General features: G+C 44.1%; 1 protein-coding gene across 1 annotated transcript in view; it reads right to left on the bottom strand.

Moving 5' to 3' along the window:
- The window catches only part of STAB2 (stabilin 2), a 127987-nt gene that overhangs the window by 92398 nt on the left and 18909 nt on the right, over positions 1-16680 (bottom strand). Inside the window, exons 7-17 of the mRNA XM_080661000.1 lie at positions 16080-16205; positions 15211-15407; positions 13510-13643; positions 11057-11190; positions 9352-9434; positions 7629-7778; positions 6128-6271; positions 5519-5575; positions 4985-5110; positions 1321-1374; positions 940-1020 (exon numbers count right to left, since the gene is read on the bottom strand). Of these exons, the coding sequence (XP_080517126.1) occupies positions 940-1020; positions 1321-1374; positions 4985-5110; positions 5519-5575; positions 6128-6271; positions 7629-7778; positions 9352-9434; positions 11057-11190; positions 13510-13643; positions 15211-15407; positions 16080-16205 (1286 nt within the window). The remainder of the gene's footprint in view (positions 1-939; positions 1021-1320; positions 1375-4984; positions 5111-5518; positions 5576-6127; positions 6272-7628; positions 7779-9351; positions 9435-11056; positions 11191-13509; positions 13644-15210; positions 15408-16079; positions 16206-16680) is intronic.

Here is a 16680-nt window from a genome sequence, read left to right as displayed (position 1 = left end):
CTTACTGCTCCCTCTCTCTGCAATGCTCTTTCCTAAATAGTCACTGCTTCTCCCTTCACTTCCATCAGGTCTTTGCTCATATGTTTCCTTCTTCACGAGGATTTCTTGGGCACTTTATCTAAAATGTCAAACCCATTCCTGCATTCCATTTCCCGTCCTTGCTTTGCTCGTTTTTGCCTTAGCACTTCCTATTCTCTCATATATGATATATTTTACTTATTTGTTTATTGTCTATCCTCCTACTTACTAGAATGAAGGTCCCACACAACCAGGGACTTTCATCTGTTCATTGGTCTACCTTCAGGACATAAAATAGTGTCTGGCACATAGTAGGCACTCAGTATATATCAGCAATGAATCAAGAGGAGACATAATCTCTACCAGACTTTTGCTGATATTATTACCCCAGGGAGTTAGCTGAATAATGCTGCCTTCTTTGAGTTTCTTAAATCAATCATGTTTTTCCCACCTCAGGGCCTTTGCACATGCTCTCGCTTCTGCCTAGAACCCTCTTCTCTGCCCAGGTCCACTCTACTCACCTTTTGAATCTTGGCCAAAGCCTCACCTCCTCACTACGGACCTCTGGGCCCCCAGACTTGCTTAGACTCCCCCTGTTGCATGCTTTCTTAACTTCCATTTGGTGGCACTGATTACAATTGTAATTAAAATAATTAACTGGTTGCTAATAGTTGTTAAAGTTTCTTTTCCTTGTTTGGATGGAAGCCTGTCTCTTTCCAAACTGCTTTACCCTTGGCAACTAGTTCAGACTCTCACATATGTAGCTGCGCAGCAGGTATCTGCTGACAAAGGCAACACGTGAATGAAACAATCATAAAGGTTTTAAGCCTGTGACTTAGTACAGAGGTAGGATAACCTGAAGAATAATGAGTAGAAGAGAGAAAATGCATGTAAGTCACCAGTGGTAGAGTTTTCACCTACATTGCTGGTTGTGTTAAACTGTATGATCTGGTTGGCCATGCTCCTAATGCGAAGGGTTGAAATGAGGGAGGCCACTTCGAGCTGCAATGAGAACAATAGACGGAGACATTGAGAGCAACACACAGTTATGCTTTCATAACGTCCTCACTGGAAAACACAGCCTGCAAGTTCATGAAATAAATAATGGGAGCTCGGATGTCATGTGTTTTTGTAGCTTTGAAGATTTCTTTGATAGCAGGCTCCTTATCCACGGCTAAGGGTACGCTCATAACTACAGAAAAAGGACAATTGTCACATATATTCTAGCATCCATATCGCAAATTTAAGACTAGGTCAGATATCTTGAAAGCAGGGGAAAAGGGCAGGAAAAGTGGGGCCCACCTGGGTATAGGGGACAATGTGGTATCTGACGAGTTCCAGAAGCTTCCAAGATCCCTGTGAAGGAATTAAAATACTTCTTTAGTCAATAAAGAATATACAACATTTCCTACCTACCCACCATCTTGTAGGACCCTCCTTACATGACTTTGGACACTTAGCCAAGAAAAATAAGTGACCCATAATCTCTTTAGTGGGAAGTCCAGGGTGAGAAAAATACCCACCCCCTGATATTTAACATTCACCGAATTCCTACTTTAGCAGAAGCTGTTCTGAAAACACTATATGCACATCTCATTCTATCCTCCCAACAGCCCTGTGAGGTGGGGACTACTATTGACTCCTTCTGTGTGTGATAACACCGAGTTTTAAAGTCATGCTCAAGGTCACAGAGCCAATTTAGGATATAAGACTAAGGATTAGCCCAAGCTCTCAGTCACTCTGCTCCTGACCTCTCTCAACACCCAAGGCTACCTTCTGGATTTTCTAAGACAGCCTTAGTTTATGATTCTGTTTCACTCTTGCTATAATCACACATGAGATGGTTACTGAGGACTAAACAGTCTTTGTTTGGATTATCTGGTCAGGACACTTGCCCTTCTGAGCTGCAATGGTACATGGGCATTTCTCCTGTGAAGTCCTTCCCAAAAGTTCCCATGCTTCCGAACACAGAAGCAACAGTGGAGAAAAAAGAGGGTCTTGGCCTATAAACAGGATGAGCAGCCCCGCAAGGGTGTCCTGGAGAGAGCATAGAGGTGAGGGGCCCAGGGCCCACTCTCTTTGGGGGAAGGAGGCAGTGGCAATGGAGGTGGTCTGTTGCAGAATGTCGTGATCTTCCAGCTGAGCCCGAGTTAGGGGTTACAAGTTTCACAGCCCTCGTGCTTCTTAAGTGGCACAGCCATAGTCACTAGGTGAACGATCACAAATCAAGATCATAGTAATGCCCCCAAAGAGGCTGATCAGTCTAGGGACATGTTCCAACAGCATGAACATGATCAAAAAGAGTTTTATTCACCCAGACTCCTCTCTGCATTGGGCCTTGGTCCCTGGGCCAGGGAAGCTACTTATAAGTAGAGGGACCATGTATCCTGGTTTGTCTGGTATCACCCTGGCTTATACTTACTGTCCCAGCAGCCCCAATCACTCTCAAGAACTGTCCTGGTACAAATGATAAATTGCATGGCTACCATAGCTATGTCAATAGCACTATGTGCAGGGCATGGTAACCAAAAGGAGTGTTGAAGTTGACCACTGTCTGCAGTACTGGTTCTGTTACTATGTGACCTTGAGCATGTTGCTTAGCCTCTGGGTTTTAAGTTCCCCTTTGCACTACTTTCTGGTACCCAGAAGTGAGACTTGCAGGCAGAAGCAATGCTCTTACAAGTGAGATGCTCAGTGGCAAAAGGGGTGAAAAAAGTGGGGACCACTAGGGAAATGTCAGACTGAACTGGACTGCAAACTCCTGGAAGCAGTTTATTAATCATGGTGTCCCCAAACAGCACAGTATGGGGCACATGCCATGCCCTGCATACATGTTTATGCCAACAAATTAAAAGGAGGAGGGGAGGGTTCCTAGGAAGAGCACTGAGCTGGACCTCAGGACCCTGAGTTCTAATCCTGATTCTGTTTCTGGGTGACCTAGAGCAAGCCACTCAACTCCTCTAGTCTCAGCTGCACCTGCAAAACAAAGGGACTGGTATGGACTCCTTTCAGCCCTTTGATTCCACATGGAGGACTTTATTGACTGGGTAGGCCACTTCTAAAGTCTCCAGAATTAATTGGTGTTGGATCCTCTACAAGAAACAGGAGAATGAAAGGGACAAAGGCATTGGTCAGCATTGCTCTACCACTGTGTGTGCTGCTGCTGTATCTGGCTGGGGGCCGCCGTCCAGTGCAGCTCAAACTTTCAGGTGCTGTTGGGGAAGAGCCTTTTGGTGAAGTGTATTTCTTCCCTTATGAGGACATTCACTTCCTCCCTGCTGCTTTAGGTAACAAAAGCAACAACAACAAAATAACCACCAAACTTTTGGTGCCAGGGACAGAAAGAGAGTTTTCTATCCAACTGTGTGACCTTGAACTCTGTATATATCCACTTCCCTTTGCCACATTTAACTTTCAAGGTGTTTGAGAACTGGCAAGGGCAGTCTCGGCCCCTTTGGCTTTGGTTTCTGTCTAGTTCAGTGATGAAGCCGTAAACTGGGGCTTATTATCAGTAGCTGTGGTCTCTGTGGGGATGGGATGATTTGGGGACTGAATATTATTTTCAGGAGAAACAGAAGGATACACTGGAAAGGAAACATGGCATCCCAAATGAGAATTGGAAACCACTCTTCTAATGAGATCAGTGTGTTTTCCATTTTATTGGTGTAGCTGATGGGACTTTTATTGTCTCTCACTGGGGTTCTTCTTGGAAGATACAACTAAAGGATGCTATTAAGATGGAGACAGAAGGAGCGTGCCAAAGGTGGGGACATTTCAACCCACATGGGCTCTGCAACTGAGAAAGAGGCAGAAATGGTTCTATTCCCCACCAAGAAACTTCAGCGGAAGAACAGTTTATAACTTAGGACAAAGAGACATTGAAGCTGTATATTCTTTGCAGGAAGAAAAATAATGCCTTTCAGAGAAAAGGGACAGAGAGCCAGGAGCAGTGGTGTGTTAGTAAATTGTTCCCAAGGAGAAAAAATAAGCCATGACTTATAGCGTTGGCCAGTTTCTATGGTGTAAACTACCTTGGGCTGATTTCAAGCTACCAATGTGATCTCAGTGGGTGGAGTTGGGAAGAGATACACATAGTCTACTCTCAAGAGCTTGAGTGAGCCAGCTTCAGATATCACTGGAAGGAGGTTTTTTTAAATCCTCATCCAAGGATGTGCTTTTTTTTTTTTTTGAGAGGAAGAGAGAAAGAAACATCGCTCCATATGTGCCCCAACCAGGAATGGAACCTGCAACCGAGTTATGTGCCCTGACTGGGAATTGAACCTGCAGCCTTTTCGGTGTATGGGAAGAGGCTCCAACCAAGTCACTCGGCCAGGGCACCACTGGAAGGAGGGAGGAGAAAGAGAAGAGCTTTCGGAGCAAAAGTGCTTGACAGAAAAGCAGGAAGGTTGTTTTTATTTTTATTTTTCTAATTCTAGTTAAAAGGTTTTATTTTAATTTTAAGTGTACCTGATTAGGTGTCTGAGAACTCCTTTATTATTATTTTAAAACCTATATCAGAAGCTCATGCACTCAGAGAGGCCATATAATCTCAGGATTTTAATAATCTCCCAGGGGAGCAACATTACTTTTTTTTTAGCTGTAACATTAGGTATCAGTGTGAGTTCTAAAGAAAGGTATAACAGGATTTTTTTTTCCCCAATAGCTAAGTTTCAGAAAATTTGAGCGTGAATCATAAGTGTAAAATAACATCCTATTTTTAAGACACTGGAAATATAGCATTTTAAATGCAAACCTATAGCAAATCCTTTAATATGTTGAACATCTGTTTGCAATGTAAGGGAGATGACCTTCTGATTTATCTCCTTGAGGCATATCTTTTTAATCCAAAGTTTTCTGAAAGTAAGATACCTTTATTTGCCATCCCTAGTTTAGACAAAGCCTGTATGGACACACACTGAGGCAATGGTGCTGCCATAATACCATGAGAATGAGTAGGGTACAATACCTCTGGAGAGAGGAGATAATCGAGAGTGCCATCCTTCATGTTACTCAATACTTCATTACTTGGAACAAAAACTGTGTATGGTCCACCAACTCCATCCTCATCTAAGGCATGTCCCACATTGGTTTTCTGCAATTAAGAAATAAAATTTTATAAACTGATGAACAAAAATAGATTCAGAGACATAGAAGCATGGAACAGACGGTGCAATCTCAGAGGGAAGGTGGGAATGAGTGGGTGGGTGGGAAGAGATCAACCAAAGAACTTGTATGCATAACCCATGGATGTAGACAATAGGGTGGTGAAGGCCTGGGGTGGAGATGAGGGTGGACTAGAAGGGGTTAATGGGGGAAAAAGGGGACATATGTATTACTCTCAACAATAAAGATTTTTAAAAAAAGAAATAGGATTTTATATCTGCAATGATCTCTGACAAACATTTGAGTAATTCCTAAAAAAATATATCATTGACACATTGGCTAATTTTACAAAGGACTGGGCGTAAAACATTTCCAGAAATCCATGAAAAGCACATACCTCTAACAAGGATCTGAACTTGCTGTACCTTGGTTGTAGCATTGTCATTATGGTTTGCTAAAAAGAGACACTTTGTTTAAAAATTAGTGAAAAAAAAAGGTGGTTTAGGAAATAGACACCCTATCATTAAAAGACTGATGACAGAGTTTATGTGTAAGTGTGGGTAGATAAAAATAAAGACTGGTCCACATTATATAAACATTTCCTGTTGTTATTAAAACATTGGTTCAGACCTGCACATTCTGCAATAGCATGTAGCCATCATCAAATAGGTCAGAGGGAATAAATATTATCGAAGGGAGACTGTCCTCCTCCATCAAGCATGAGGGATATATTTTCAATAGTCACTGGACTGAACTGTCAGTTGTGGCCATAAAAGAGGTCACAAAATCAAGACCTTCCCTACACCTACTGCAGGTCTTTCTCTCTGCAGAGGTATCCAGAATTCTGTTGAAAACGAAGTATCCCATCTTTCCCATGGTTGGGGTCCTAGTACAAGTGAAGAACAAGTATATACTGTTGGCATGCATTTTCCTTTTGGATGTGACTCTCCATGGAGCAAAGGAAGATGGATTTGAATCGACCTCACTTTTAGCTGAAATATCATACCTCTGTGTTGCTCTCAAATGTGGGCGTCATCTTGTCCATGGCTCTGTCAAGAATGTGCAGGAGCCCATTGGAAGCAACTATGTTCCCCTCTATAATTTTTACCTTCTTTTTTCCTCCATTGAGTTTAAGCTTTAGTTGATTGTCCTAAAACACCAAGGGAAAATAAAATAAAGTTAGTGTGGTGGCCTCGAAGGGGTGAGCAGTGGACTAGAAGTCAGAAGTCCCGAGTCCTTGGGTCCTGCCATTTATTGGCTGCCTGATCGTGGATAGGCCACTTCACCTAAAATAGGGAGGATGGTATCTGCTTAATTGACTTCACGGCCTTTTCATGAAGATCAAATGAGATAGCTTGTGAAATCAGTGATGGCTATCACATGCTACATGTGAATCAGGCATTGCAAGTCTCCCCTAATAGAGTGCAAGCTCCAAAAGGGCAAAACTATTCAATGTACTATAAACACACCATCTATTTTAGTGTCTTGTACAGAGAAGGCACACAATACAAATATTTGTTGAGTAAATAAGGGAAACTAATTCCTTCTTCCTCCCATGTAGCTCCTATAAATTATTTGTTGAATGAATAAATGAATGAAGGCATGCATGTCCTTGGGAGAAAGAAAAGCATCTATCATCTATCTATCTATCTATCTATCTATCTATCTATCTATCTATCTATCTATCATCTCTCCTTCCACCCTCCCTCCTTCCTTTTTTCTTTCCTTCCTTCCTTCCTTCCTTCCTTCCTTCCTTCCTTCCTTCCTTCCTTCCCTCCTTCCATCTACCCACCTATACTCACACACACAGTACAACATATTGGTTAAGGAATCAGGTTTTGGAATCAGGCAGACCTGCACTTGAATCCTGGCTCTGGCAAAATGTCCTACCCAGGGTTGTTGTAAATCTTACCTAGCGTAAATGAAGATTGACCCTAGTTCCTTCCACAGAGTAACAGCTATCAACTATTTGGTGAAACATAACTGTATAGTCCATAATGCACACATGCACATTCTGTTGATTAATCATGTGTACCTCAGCTCAGTAAAGCAATAAAAAGATCTGTTTATGAAAGGGGAGTAGGATGGTTTTATTTAAAAAACAAAACAGTCTAATGGCATTAGGAAAGGTGGAATGTTATGCTGGAGAAGATGGATAAACTCCAGCAATCTAAAACAAACACAGTCCATTTCCTTTTGCAAGAAGAATGCTGATCTGGCTTCATGCTGATACTTCCAGAGAACAGGCTGACTGCAAACTTCCTCCTTCCTGCTGGCAGTTGAATGATGGTTGCCTTGAAAACTAATTCAGATCAGAGCAAAATCAATCACTTTATACCCCCCTGTTTATAACAGTCCACCCCACTCCTATCTGACCCTTTCTGGTGTTGCTCGCCACTTCTTCCTATATAGGAAAGTTCTTTGACAAACACAAAGGGAGGGCCAGCTATGGGCACTGACTCAGTGGACAGTTTCCTTCTGGGAGTGAACATCGGAGAAACACTTACCTTATCACGATTGAAGATTTCCCCTGACCTCCCCGTCAACGTGTAGAATGTGTCTGTGTTATTCATACGCTCAGTATTCATCTGTCCAGCAATTATGTGGAGTTTCACAAAGTACTGAGTAGCCTTATTATCCATCAAAAGCTCTTTAACCTAAGAAAAGAGAGCTGTTCCTTCAGTTTCCATTGTTGGAAGGAGAAAATGAGGCTCGTGATTCATACATTGACTTGTTCATCAAAGACATCAAAGTCAGTGCACCCTCACTCGGGTTTGGGCTCTTTCCCCGAGCGCAGCTGCCCTGGGCCAGGCCCTAAAGGGAGTGGGAAGCTGGAGAGTGGGAGGTGATGCAGCGTATTCTCTCCCACCAGGGAGGTGCTCCAGCCTGGAAACCGGCACAGTGGGGAGAGCGCAGCACTGGGGCCAGGAGGAGCAAGGAGGGTGACAGGGACCTGGAATGATTTGGAGCCCAGGAAGCAGATGGAAATGAAGTATAAAGTAGGTGAAAAGAGCAGGTAGAGTGGACCAATGGAGGTCTTGAACAGTAAAATTAAGATGCTTAAAAGGTTGCGGGGGTGGGGCTGTAAGAGATCAACTGAAGGACTTGTACGCATACATATAGGCATGGCCAATGGATACAGGACACTGGGGGTGGGAGGGCAGGTAAGGGCATGTACTGGGGGGTAGGGGAGGCTGGGGGGAGGTCAATGGGGGAAAAAAAAGAGACATATGTACTACTATTTGTAATACTTTAAACAATAATAAAAAAATAAAATAAAAATAAAATAAACACACACAAAAAAAAATCCACCGGACCTAATCTACATTTTTCAGTGTATCATCAATAATCAACCAACAGAGATTTTTGAATTAACTTTGTGCAAACTGAATCTATGTATTAAACAAGAAACCACATCCAAAGTGTCCAGCCCAGAGACATGCAATAGTACCAGTTCTCCCACCAACAGGAGAGAAGGGAGGGCACCCCTGAAGATTAATGGTAGACTCCTCTCTGATGGGTTAATGGTGGTGGCATAGTAGGGTAGAAGAGTCTGGAACTTACTGGGTTTTTATTCAATGCAGCAAAAATCACCACAAAATATCTTAGAATAAGATAAACCGATTTTATACAAATCAATATGTCCATTATCTACATGAAACCAAATCTAACTGTTTGATAGCATCATGATGGGACACCTCCACCAGGCACTATGAGTTTCATTCCCACCGAATGACATTATCTCAGACAACAGTTGCTCACATGGAAGACTACCATTTTCTAGTCTCCCCTATCACTGTGATCATTTATGAATCTAAAGAAATAAATACCTAGCTCGTGTATTAACCTAATTCTTCCTGTAGGAAGTGAGCAGTTTTGCATCATGCAAATCTTATGTATCACATGACTCTAGATAAGGACCCTCAGTGATTACTTTGAAGGGATAATGACTGGAAGGGGCATCAAGGGTCTTGAAGGGAGCTGGTAATGGTCTTGCTGGATACACAAGTGCCTTCACTTTGTGACAATTCATTGAGTCATGCGCTCATAATTTGTAAACTTCCTGTCAGGATGTTATATTTCACTAGAAGAAGTTTACCAAAACATCACCATCCTTATCGCAGTAGCTTTTATTTTAATGGGGGTTTCCTATGTAAGTAAAAGAAGGTATTGCCTACTAAGAATGTTTTTGCATCAGCTTCTTGGTGTAGGCTTATTTTAAATACTTACATTGAATCCTTTCAGTCCCTTGTCTGTTGGCAACAGCACAGTGAATGGTCCCAGGTTGCTGAGTGGCCAGGCATAGGCTTTGTCTTAGCAGTCGAGACACACAGAGAAAACACAAGTGGGTCAATGGCACATGCAGAGTAAAACTGGGCAATGGGCCCTGTGATCCATTTACACCCTTGACTCAAGAGCTTCTCTGTGCTAAGTGGCATGCGCAGGCCCTTTGTAAACTGGGAAGCTGTCTAAGAATGTAAGGCACCATGGTGCCATGGCCCCCAAAGGTTCCCCATAATGGTGTGATTTTTCCTGCAGCCAGGGTCTTCGGCATCAAGGACACCCTGGGATGAGAGGTTCTGTGAGGGTCATGTGACCCAATCCTCAGACAACCCCACTCAGCAGGCCTCTGACCCTGTGCCTGACTCTATCAGCTGTCACCTTTTCAGTGAACAAAGCCTTTGTTCCATCCAGAGCCAGCTCAGAAGAGCCTCATGCGTGGTTTACTGCTCTGCGCTTGTCATCTTCAAATGGTTAACCTTTTTTTTAAAAAAAATCAATGGACTCTGCCTTTTCATTTTGCAGGGGACCCTGCAAGTTCTGTGGCTGGTTCTGTTTCCATGGCCCTGGGGAAGCTGAGACAGAAGATGCGCTCTGTGCTCTCACACAGGCAGTAACTAATGTGTGTACCCGCACTTCATAAATGGGCAGCTGAGAGGTTGGCCAGACTCTGTCCAGGGAAACGTTTGAGGGCCTGGTCTGCAAAGGACATGCTATCATTCCAGTCCACTCTCATTTGATATTGTGAGTCCTTTGAGAAGGCTGTGAGAAGCCTGGCAGGTTGCCTCCAATCTCTGTGGTATGCCAGTAATGCCTCAGAAAGAACAAGGCATTTATATAGGGTGTACATTTAGATTTATGCCAAGAACATTGGCGTTGGCCCGTGGAGGACATTTCTCTGGCTGTGCTCTTTCTGGGAAAACATTTTTGGTGACTGGAAAATTCAAGATAGGGATATTTTAAGGCTTCTGTTGATTGGTCAAGTCTGTGTTTTATTTTCTGTCTATTGGCCAAAGTTGTGTTTTATTAAAAGTCTTGCCTAAGGCTGCAATCAGCTATCGTATTTGATTCTAAAGGTAGTTGGGGCAATGACCTAGAGGGCATTTGGAAATGCAGGAGGGTGTTTTGGGCTGTCACCCTTTCTGGGGGACCAGTGCAGAATGTGTCACTATGGACAATTAGTGGTTGGGGGGCCGATGGTGCTAAATATCCAGCAATGTGTGAGATGGTCACACACAATCAAGAATGTTCCCCCAATTCAAACAGCACCTCCATTGAGGAACATAGACTTTGACTCAGGGGCTTAGTCACTCTCTATGCCCAGTATTACCTGCCAACCTTGTTTCATACCGAAGGACCCATAAAGTCAAGGGAAAGAGGATGGCCTCCATAGTCAGATTAGCTGTTACCCTGTCCTCAGTTCCCTGCCTCTTAATTATTGCATTGCCGGGTCTCCTGCCACTAACTCCCGTCTCCTTGGAAACAGCTGCCTGTCCTTTCCTTCCCACCTGCATGACCCCTCCTAGAAGGGCTGGTCCCAACAGACAAGCCTTGCCTAGCCTGCCCACCCCTTTTTGAATGACTGTGTCTTGCACTCGCTGTTGCCTGAAAGGAGGCTGCCATGTATGTGGAATCTGCACCCATAGCTGCATACCCAGAAGTGAGATGAAAGAAGTCAGTCTTCCTTGCCATTTTCCTCTGGGTTCAGTGTTTAATTCTCTGAGTCGCTCCATGATGTTTCCATAGCATGTTGATCCATCACCCATGTAACCTTTCTGGCAAATGCATCTACAGAGAGGGTGAAAACACAGTTGCAGGGTCTTAGAGCCAATGAGAGGTGAGATCCTACCATCCAACTCCCTCATTTGATCCTTGTCTGCAACGATGGGGAAAGCTATGTCCAGGGATAGGCGAAGAGAGGAGAGGCACACATAGAAGTGAGCACTCCAAGTGCAGTGCCTGACATAGAGTAGGCCCACAAGAAATGGATAGTTAATACATTATGCATATCATAAACACTAGACATATTTGCATACTCACAGTATTTTTCAAAGTGTGATCAAGAGACCATGTACATCTGAAGCACATGGAGTGCTTACTGTAAATGCGGAGTCTAGGGCCCCTCCACAGAACCACTGAATCACAATAAGCTACTAATATAAGCCTCAGATAAAGATGCAGAGCCACTGATCTGCTTAGAAGACTCTTCCCCTTCCCTTCCATCCTAGCTGAGATCTCCAGTCAACTGTCCCTTCCTAAGGGAAATATTCCTCGATTATCCATCCCCTCTCCAACCTCCCACTGTAGACCAGGTTCCCCTCAGTGTGTACTCTCATGGTACCATATAGCTCCTCTCTGGGCCACCAAGTCCAGTGGCAATTCTACCCTAACTGTGTGGTTATTTGGTTCCATCTAATTTGAGAAGGGAGTGAGGGCAAGGGCTATGTGTGTATTTATTCCTTCACTGTTGTAACCCCAGGATCTAGTGCAGGATGTGGCCCATAGGAGGTACTTAATTAATAGGTGTACAATAAGCAGTCACTGAATTAAAATAAATACATACACAATGAAAGTCACAGAGACTTTACACAATGGTTTAGTTTCATAAAACAGTTAAAGATGCAATTAATGATGCACTAGCCATAGTGTGCTGGTCAAAGTTGAATGACCAGGTCTCTGGATGGGGGTGGGGGATGGGAAGAGCCCTAATTTGTGGCATTTGCCAATTTCCACGGTTCATACTCCCACCTTGGCTAATCTCAAACTACCAAGGTGATGCCAACCAGCTTGCAAAATCCTGAAAATTTAACAATCTGCTCTGCTGAATCAATAACCCCTGAGACTAGCACACCACTCAGCAAAGGTTGGCTGACAGCTGGCTGAAGTTGGCAAGGTGCATAGGAAGGTGACGTTCACCAGGCTCCTGGAGGTTAAGTGAGGAACTAAACATGAGATAGGGAAGAACATGTCAGAGAAGAGACATGCAGGGATACTGTGGTCATACCATTTCACAGATCTAACTGATGTTTAGAAGAGGATTCCAAAGAACAGTTATACACCCATCAATCCAGTTGTGTTTTTAAATATGGTCCCATGGAAAGTAGGTATATTTTCTACAAGTTTGCTGAACAAACATCTCAGAGTCTTATCACCCCTTTGCTTGGATTGCTGCAATGACTTCCTGACTGCTCTTTCTGCCCTTTGTTTTCCTCCCCTCAAATCAGTCCTTCATCCCTCCACTCTGTGTGGTCTGTCCAAAAGGGAAATCTGGCATCTCTGTGCTTAAAACTCTCAGGGCTCTCATCACCTCTAGGATAAAGATGTAAGTGCTTAGCAGGGCTGGCCAGGCCCCCTTCCTGCCATTCACTGCAAATTCTAGCTCCACCAAATGGCTTTAAAAACAAACAAACTGGGATGTTCTTCTCAGGCCACCTGCCCTGCCAGGAATGCTCTCCCAGCCTCACCTTACAGCTCAGGTGCGGCCTGCTCTAGGCAGCCTTATCTGACCTCCTGACTCTCCCCTGGAAGGAGCATCCCCATGGCTATTTTACAGCAGAGACTCGAACCCAGGTCTTTAAACTCCAAACACTACCTTCTTCCCACCCCACAAGCTGCCCCGGCCTCAGGAATTTCCACACAAATATTTTTACTTAGAGTAAACCCCTTCCACAGTAAACCTGGAGTCCAGGAAACACCCCTAGTCTTTATTCACTTTCCCTGGCCCTGCTTTGCACTGCTAACAAGCAATAGTTCACGTGTGAGGAAACAGGCATATACACTAGAGGTCAGTCTCTGGAATTGCAACATTTGTTTTTCCAGGGACCGTGGTTTCCTTCTCCCACACGCTGACCACCTCATGCCATGTTAGCAGGCCGGGTCTGTGTTTCAGATGGTTCTCATGGCCATTAGAAAAGAAACAATTTTTGAACGATTCATCGATTAAACGAAGATTTATTGAGTAACTACCAGGCTCCTTGCATTGTGCTATGGGGATGATGTGGATATAGGCGGAATAAGACGTATTTCCTGCCCTTCCGGACACTACAGCATTGACTGGCCACCACGTTCACCACTTGGAAAGAAGGTGGTGGAATGGCAAAGACTTACTTGGCTTGGCCTGGTGCGATGGTGGAGCAGTTGGCGTTCCTGTGACAGGGGTTGTTAGATTTGCAGATATCGGTCACACTGCACCCCACGCCGGGTACAAAGTCATGGTAATGTTTCTTACACTCGCAGTGAGACTTCAGGGGGTTGGGGAGAGATAAAGAAATAGGGTTCTAGTTAGTCATCAAAGCCAACATTCTCCTTAAATTCATATCTTGTGCCAGAAAAATCCACTCGGGGAAGTTGCAAAGTATGGGCTTAAACTACAACTTTGTCAAAGTGTCTGGAATTGGAAACCCTGAGTCTACTTCATGTCTGTTGGGAAACTCATACACCTCGTGTGTTCTTCACCCTTCAGTTTCCTTGTGTGCTAACCCTGGGCTTCGCTGGCCCCATAGCTCCTGATTTTAGATCGTCTGCAGCCGAGTAGGGAGTGAGGATCAGCTGGGAAGTATTGCTGCTCTAGAACACTGGTTTTCAGCCACTCAACTCAAGTGACATTGGGTGTATCTGGAGATTTCTGATTTTCAGAACGGGACAGGGGGCGGTGTCACTAGAGGTCAGGGATGCTCCTAAACATCCTGCGATGGTCTGGACAAGCTCCCTCCCCCAACAAAGCATTACTCGGCCCAAAGCATGATTAGTCCTGAGCTTGAGGAACCCGCTCTGGAATAACGGAAATACTGAACGCACTGCTGCCACGGAGGGTTTCTAAGACTGGAAAATCTGCCTTGAGACACATTTTTGGGAGACAAAGCATATTTTAAACCTCACTCCCAAGGTCCTGGGGCCTTGCTTCAGGGTATAACAGGACTTTGCCCACAGGGGACCTCATATAGGGAAGGGAGTTCAGTCCTTTGAATTTCTTGTAAACCTGCCTTAGAAATTGACAGTAGAAACATCGTGTGACATGTTCTTTTTCCTATCTAGGAGATGAGGTTGCGCAGATTCTGTGCAGGGAATGCCAGGAGCATTCCCGTGGGGCACTGACTAGATAGCTGGGGACCCGTCACTGTGTTGTTCCCACCCAGGCAGCAATAGCCTGTGTACGGATGGATGAATTTCCTCCATGAACACGCAGCGTCCAGTTCCAGGGGCAAGAGGCACTGCTAAATATTCGATGGATGGATGAGATACTAGGAAAAGGCTCTTTCAACTGGACTCCTCAGCAAGGATCTCCTGGCCAGGCTGCCTTTTCCCACTCAAAGCCATGATGTGATTTAGGGGGTCAGGTTCTCACCCCAGAATCTCCTCCCTGTTCCCTGCAATCTGTCAGTGCTGTGCCTTTGGGACAGAGTATTTTTGGTTCTGAGAGTCCTCTCTTGAAAATGAGAGGGACTGGAGGATTGTAGGTAAAAGTCAATCCCATAGTCACACAACACTTGGCCCACAGTTAATCTGTTGATGGAATTTGAGTTGTGTATATATATGTCAATGGCCATATAGAATTAGGATAGAAGAGGATGTAGGACAGTGAAGTTTTGACTGGGGAGCTTGGAAAGTGTGAGTATAGAGGTCGTACTGGGGAGGGGACATGCCAAGCTTATCCCTAAGCACGTGCAGGTTTGTCTGGAGAGGAAGCCCAATTGGACATTGAAAGGGAGCATGGGAAGGACATGGAAGACAAATTCTAGCCATGGCCCATTTTACCTTCGGCGGGCTGTCCTACTCTACGTGCACCAGCTCCATGCATCAGCAGCTCACCTGTCCTGGCCCATCATATTTGCATACTGTGGACTTCGTAGGGCAGTTTCCGAAGTTGATTTGGCAGGGGTCGACTGGTAAGCACACCTGGCCATCCCCGTGGTAGCCTTCTCGGCAGGTACAACTGTGCTGATTTGGTCCCAGGAACGTGCAATAAGCGTGAGGGTGGCAGACATTTTGTGCACAGGGATTGATAGCTGGAGAGGCAATGACAAAATAAGAGGCAGTCACCACACCTGGGATGGAGGACAATGGAACTGTGAAGGGACTGCCAACCACAGCTCATCAAAGCTGCACAGGCAATCCAACAGTTTTAAGAGGAGTGAGAAATATCTTGTCTTACCTTACCTGATCCCCCTCAACTACCACACAGATTTACATATGGCCATCAAAGATTGTAACTACAAATATTGTGTTGATATATTATTATGCCATGTGATGTGTGGATTTGAATATAAAAGAACATGAAGGAAAGTGCGAAGGCTTATCGAATTTGTAATATGTGCTGGGTTCTGTTCTAAACATTTACCAAACATTAATTCAGTTAATCCTTACAACCCTCTAAAGTAAGTACCATTATTATCCCCATTTGATAGGTAGGAAAATAGAGGCACAGGCAGGTTAAAGAATTTGTCCAGCTAGTAATAGGCAGATCTGGGATAGGAACCCAGATAGTCTGTCTCCAGTTTCATGATGAGCATTTTGCTTAGAACTGTTGATATATTTCATTCAGCAATATAGAGAGAAATAGAAGTGGTGGTTGCATTAAAATTAGGGAGGTTGTGAGTTGCCCGCCCCCCGCCCCTTTCTCCTGTTGAATAAACTAAACATCTCAACCAATAAACTTGTAGAATCTAAATTCCACTCACGCTCACAGTATTTGCCATCGCCTTTGTAATTGGGAAGGCATTTGCATTCTAGCTTTGTTTCATCTTCGCTGGAAAGTGAGCATCTGGAATTTTCTGGGCAGAGCAAGGCTGCGCATTCAGGGATGGCTGCAAGGGAAGATTGTTGAGGTAACTGCATCAGCAGAAAAATCAGTTATAAAAAACTCAACAAAAGCAATATTCCCCATTATTAAAAAGGTAACACAGAGTTGCTGTACCAATTCAAAAAATACAGAATGCATGAAGTAAAAATTAACTGTCTTCTTATTCTCACTATCCCATCCCACTCTTAAAATAACCATCGTCAACAAACAATAACATATATGTCTATTTATATGACTTTTAAAACCAAATGGAATCCCTTTAAAATATTTAGAAACTTGTTTTTTAACAATGTACTGTGGAGGTCTCTAAAGCTATACTTTAATCAGCAGGGGTCCTCAAACTTTTTAAACAGGGGGCCAGTTCACTGTCCCTCAGACCGTTGGAGGGCCGGACTGTAGTTTAAAAAACAAACTATGAACAAATTCCTATGTGCACTGCGGGCCCAGGACGAGTCGGCTGCTAAGCAGGACAGGCAGCG

This window comes from Plecotus auritus, assembly GCF_963455305.1.
Source record: "Plecotus auritus genome assembly, chromosome: 3".
Lineage (NCBI taxonomy): Eukaryota > Metazoa > Chordata > Mammalia > Chiroptera > Vespertilionidae > Plecotus > Plecotus auritus.
This window is presented reverse-complemented; position numbering and strand designations above follow the sequence as displayed.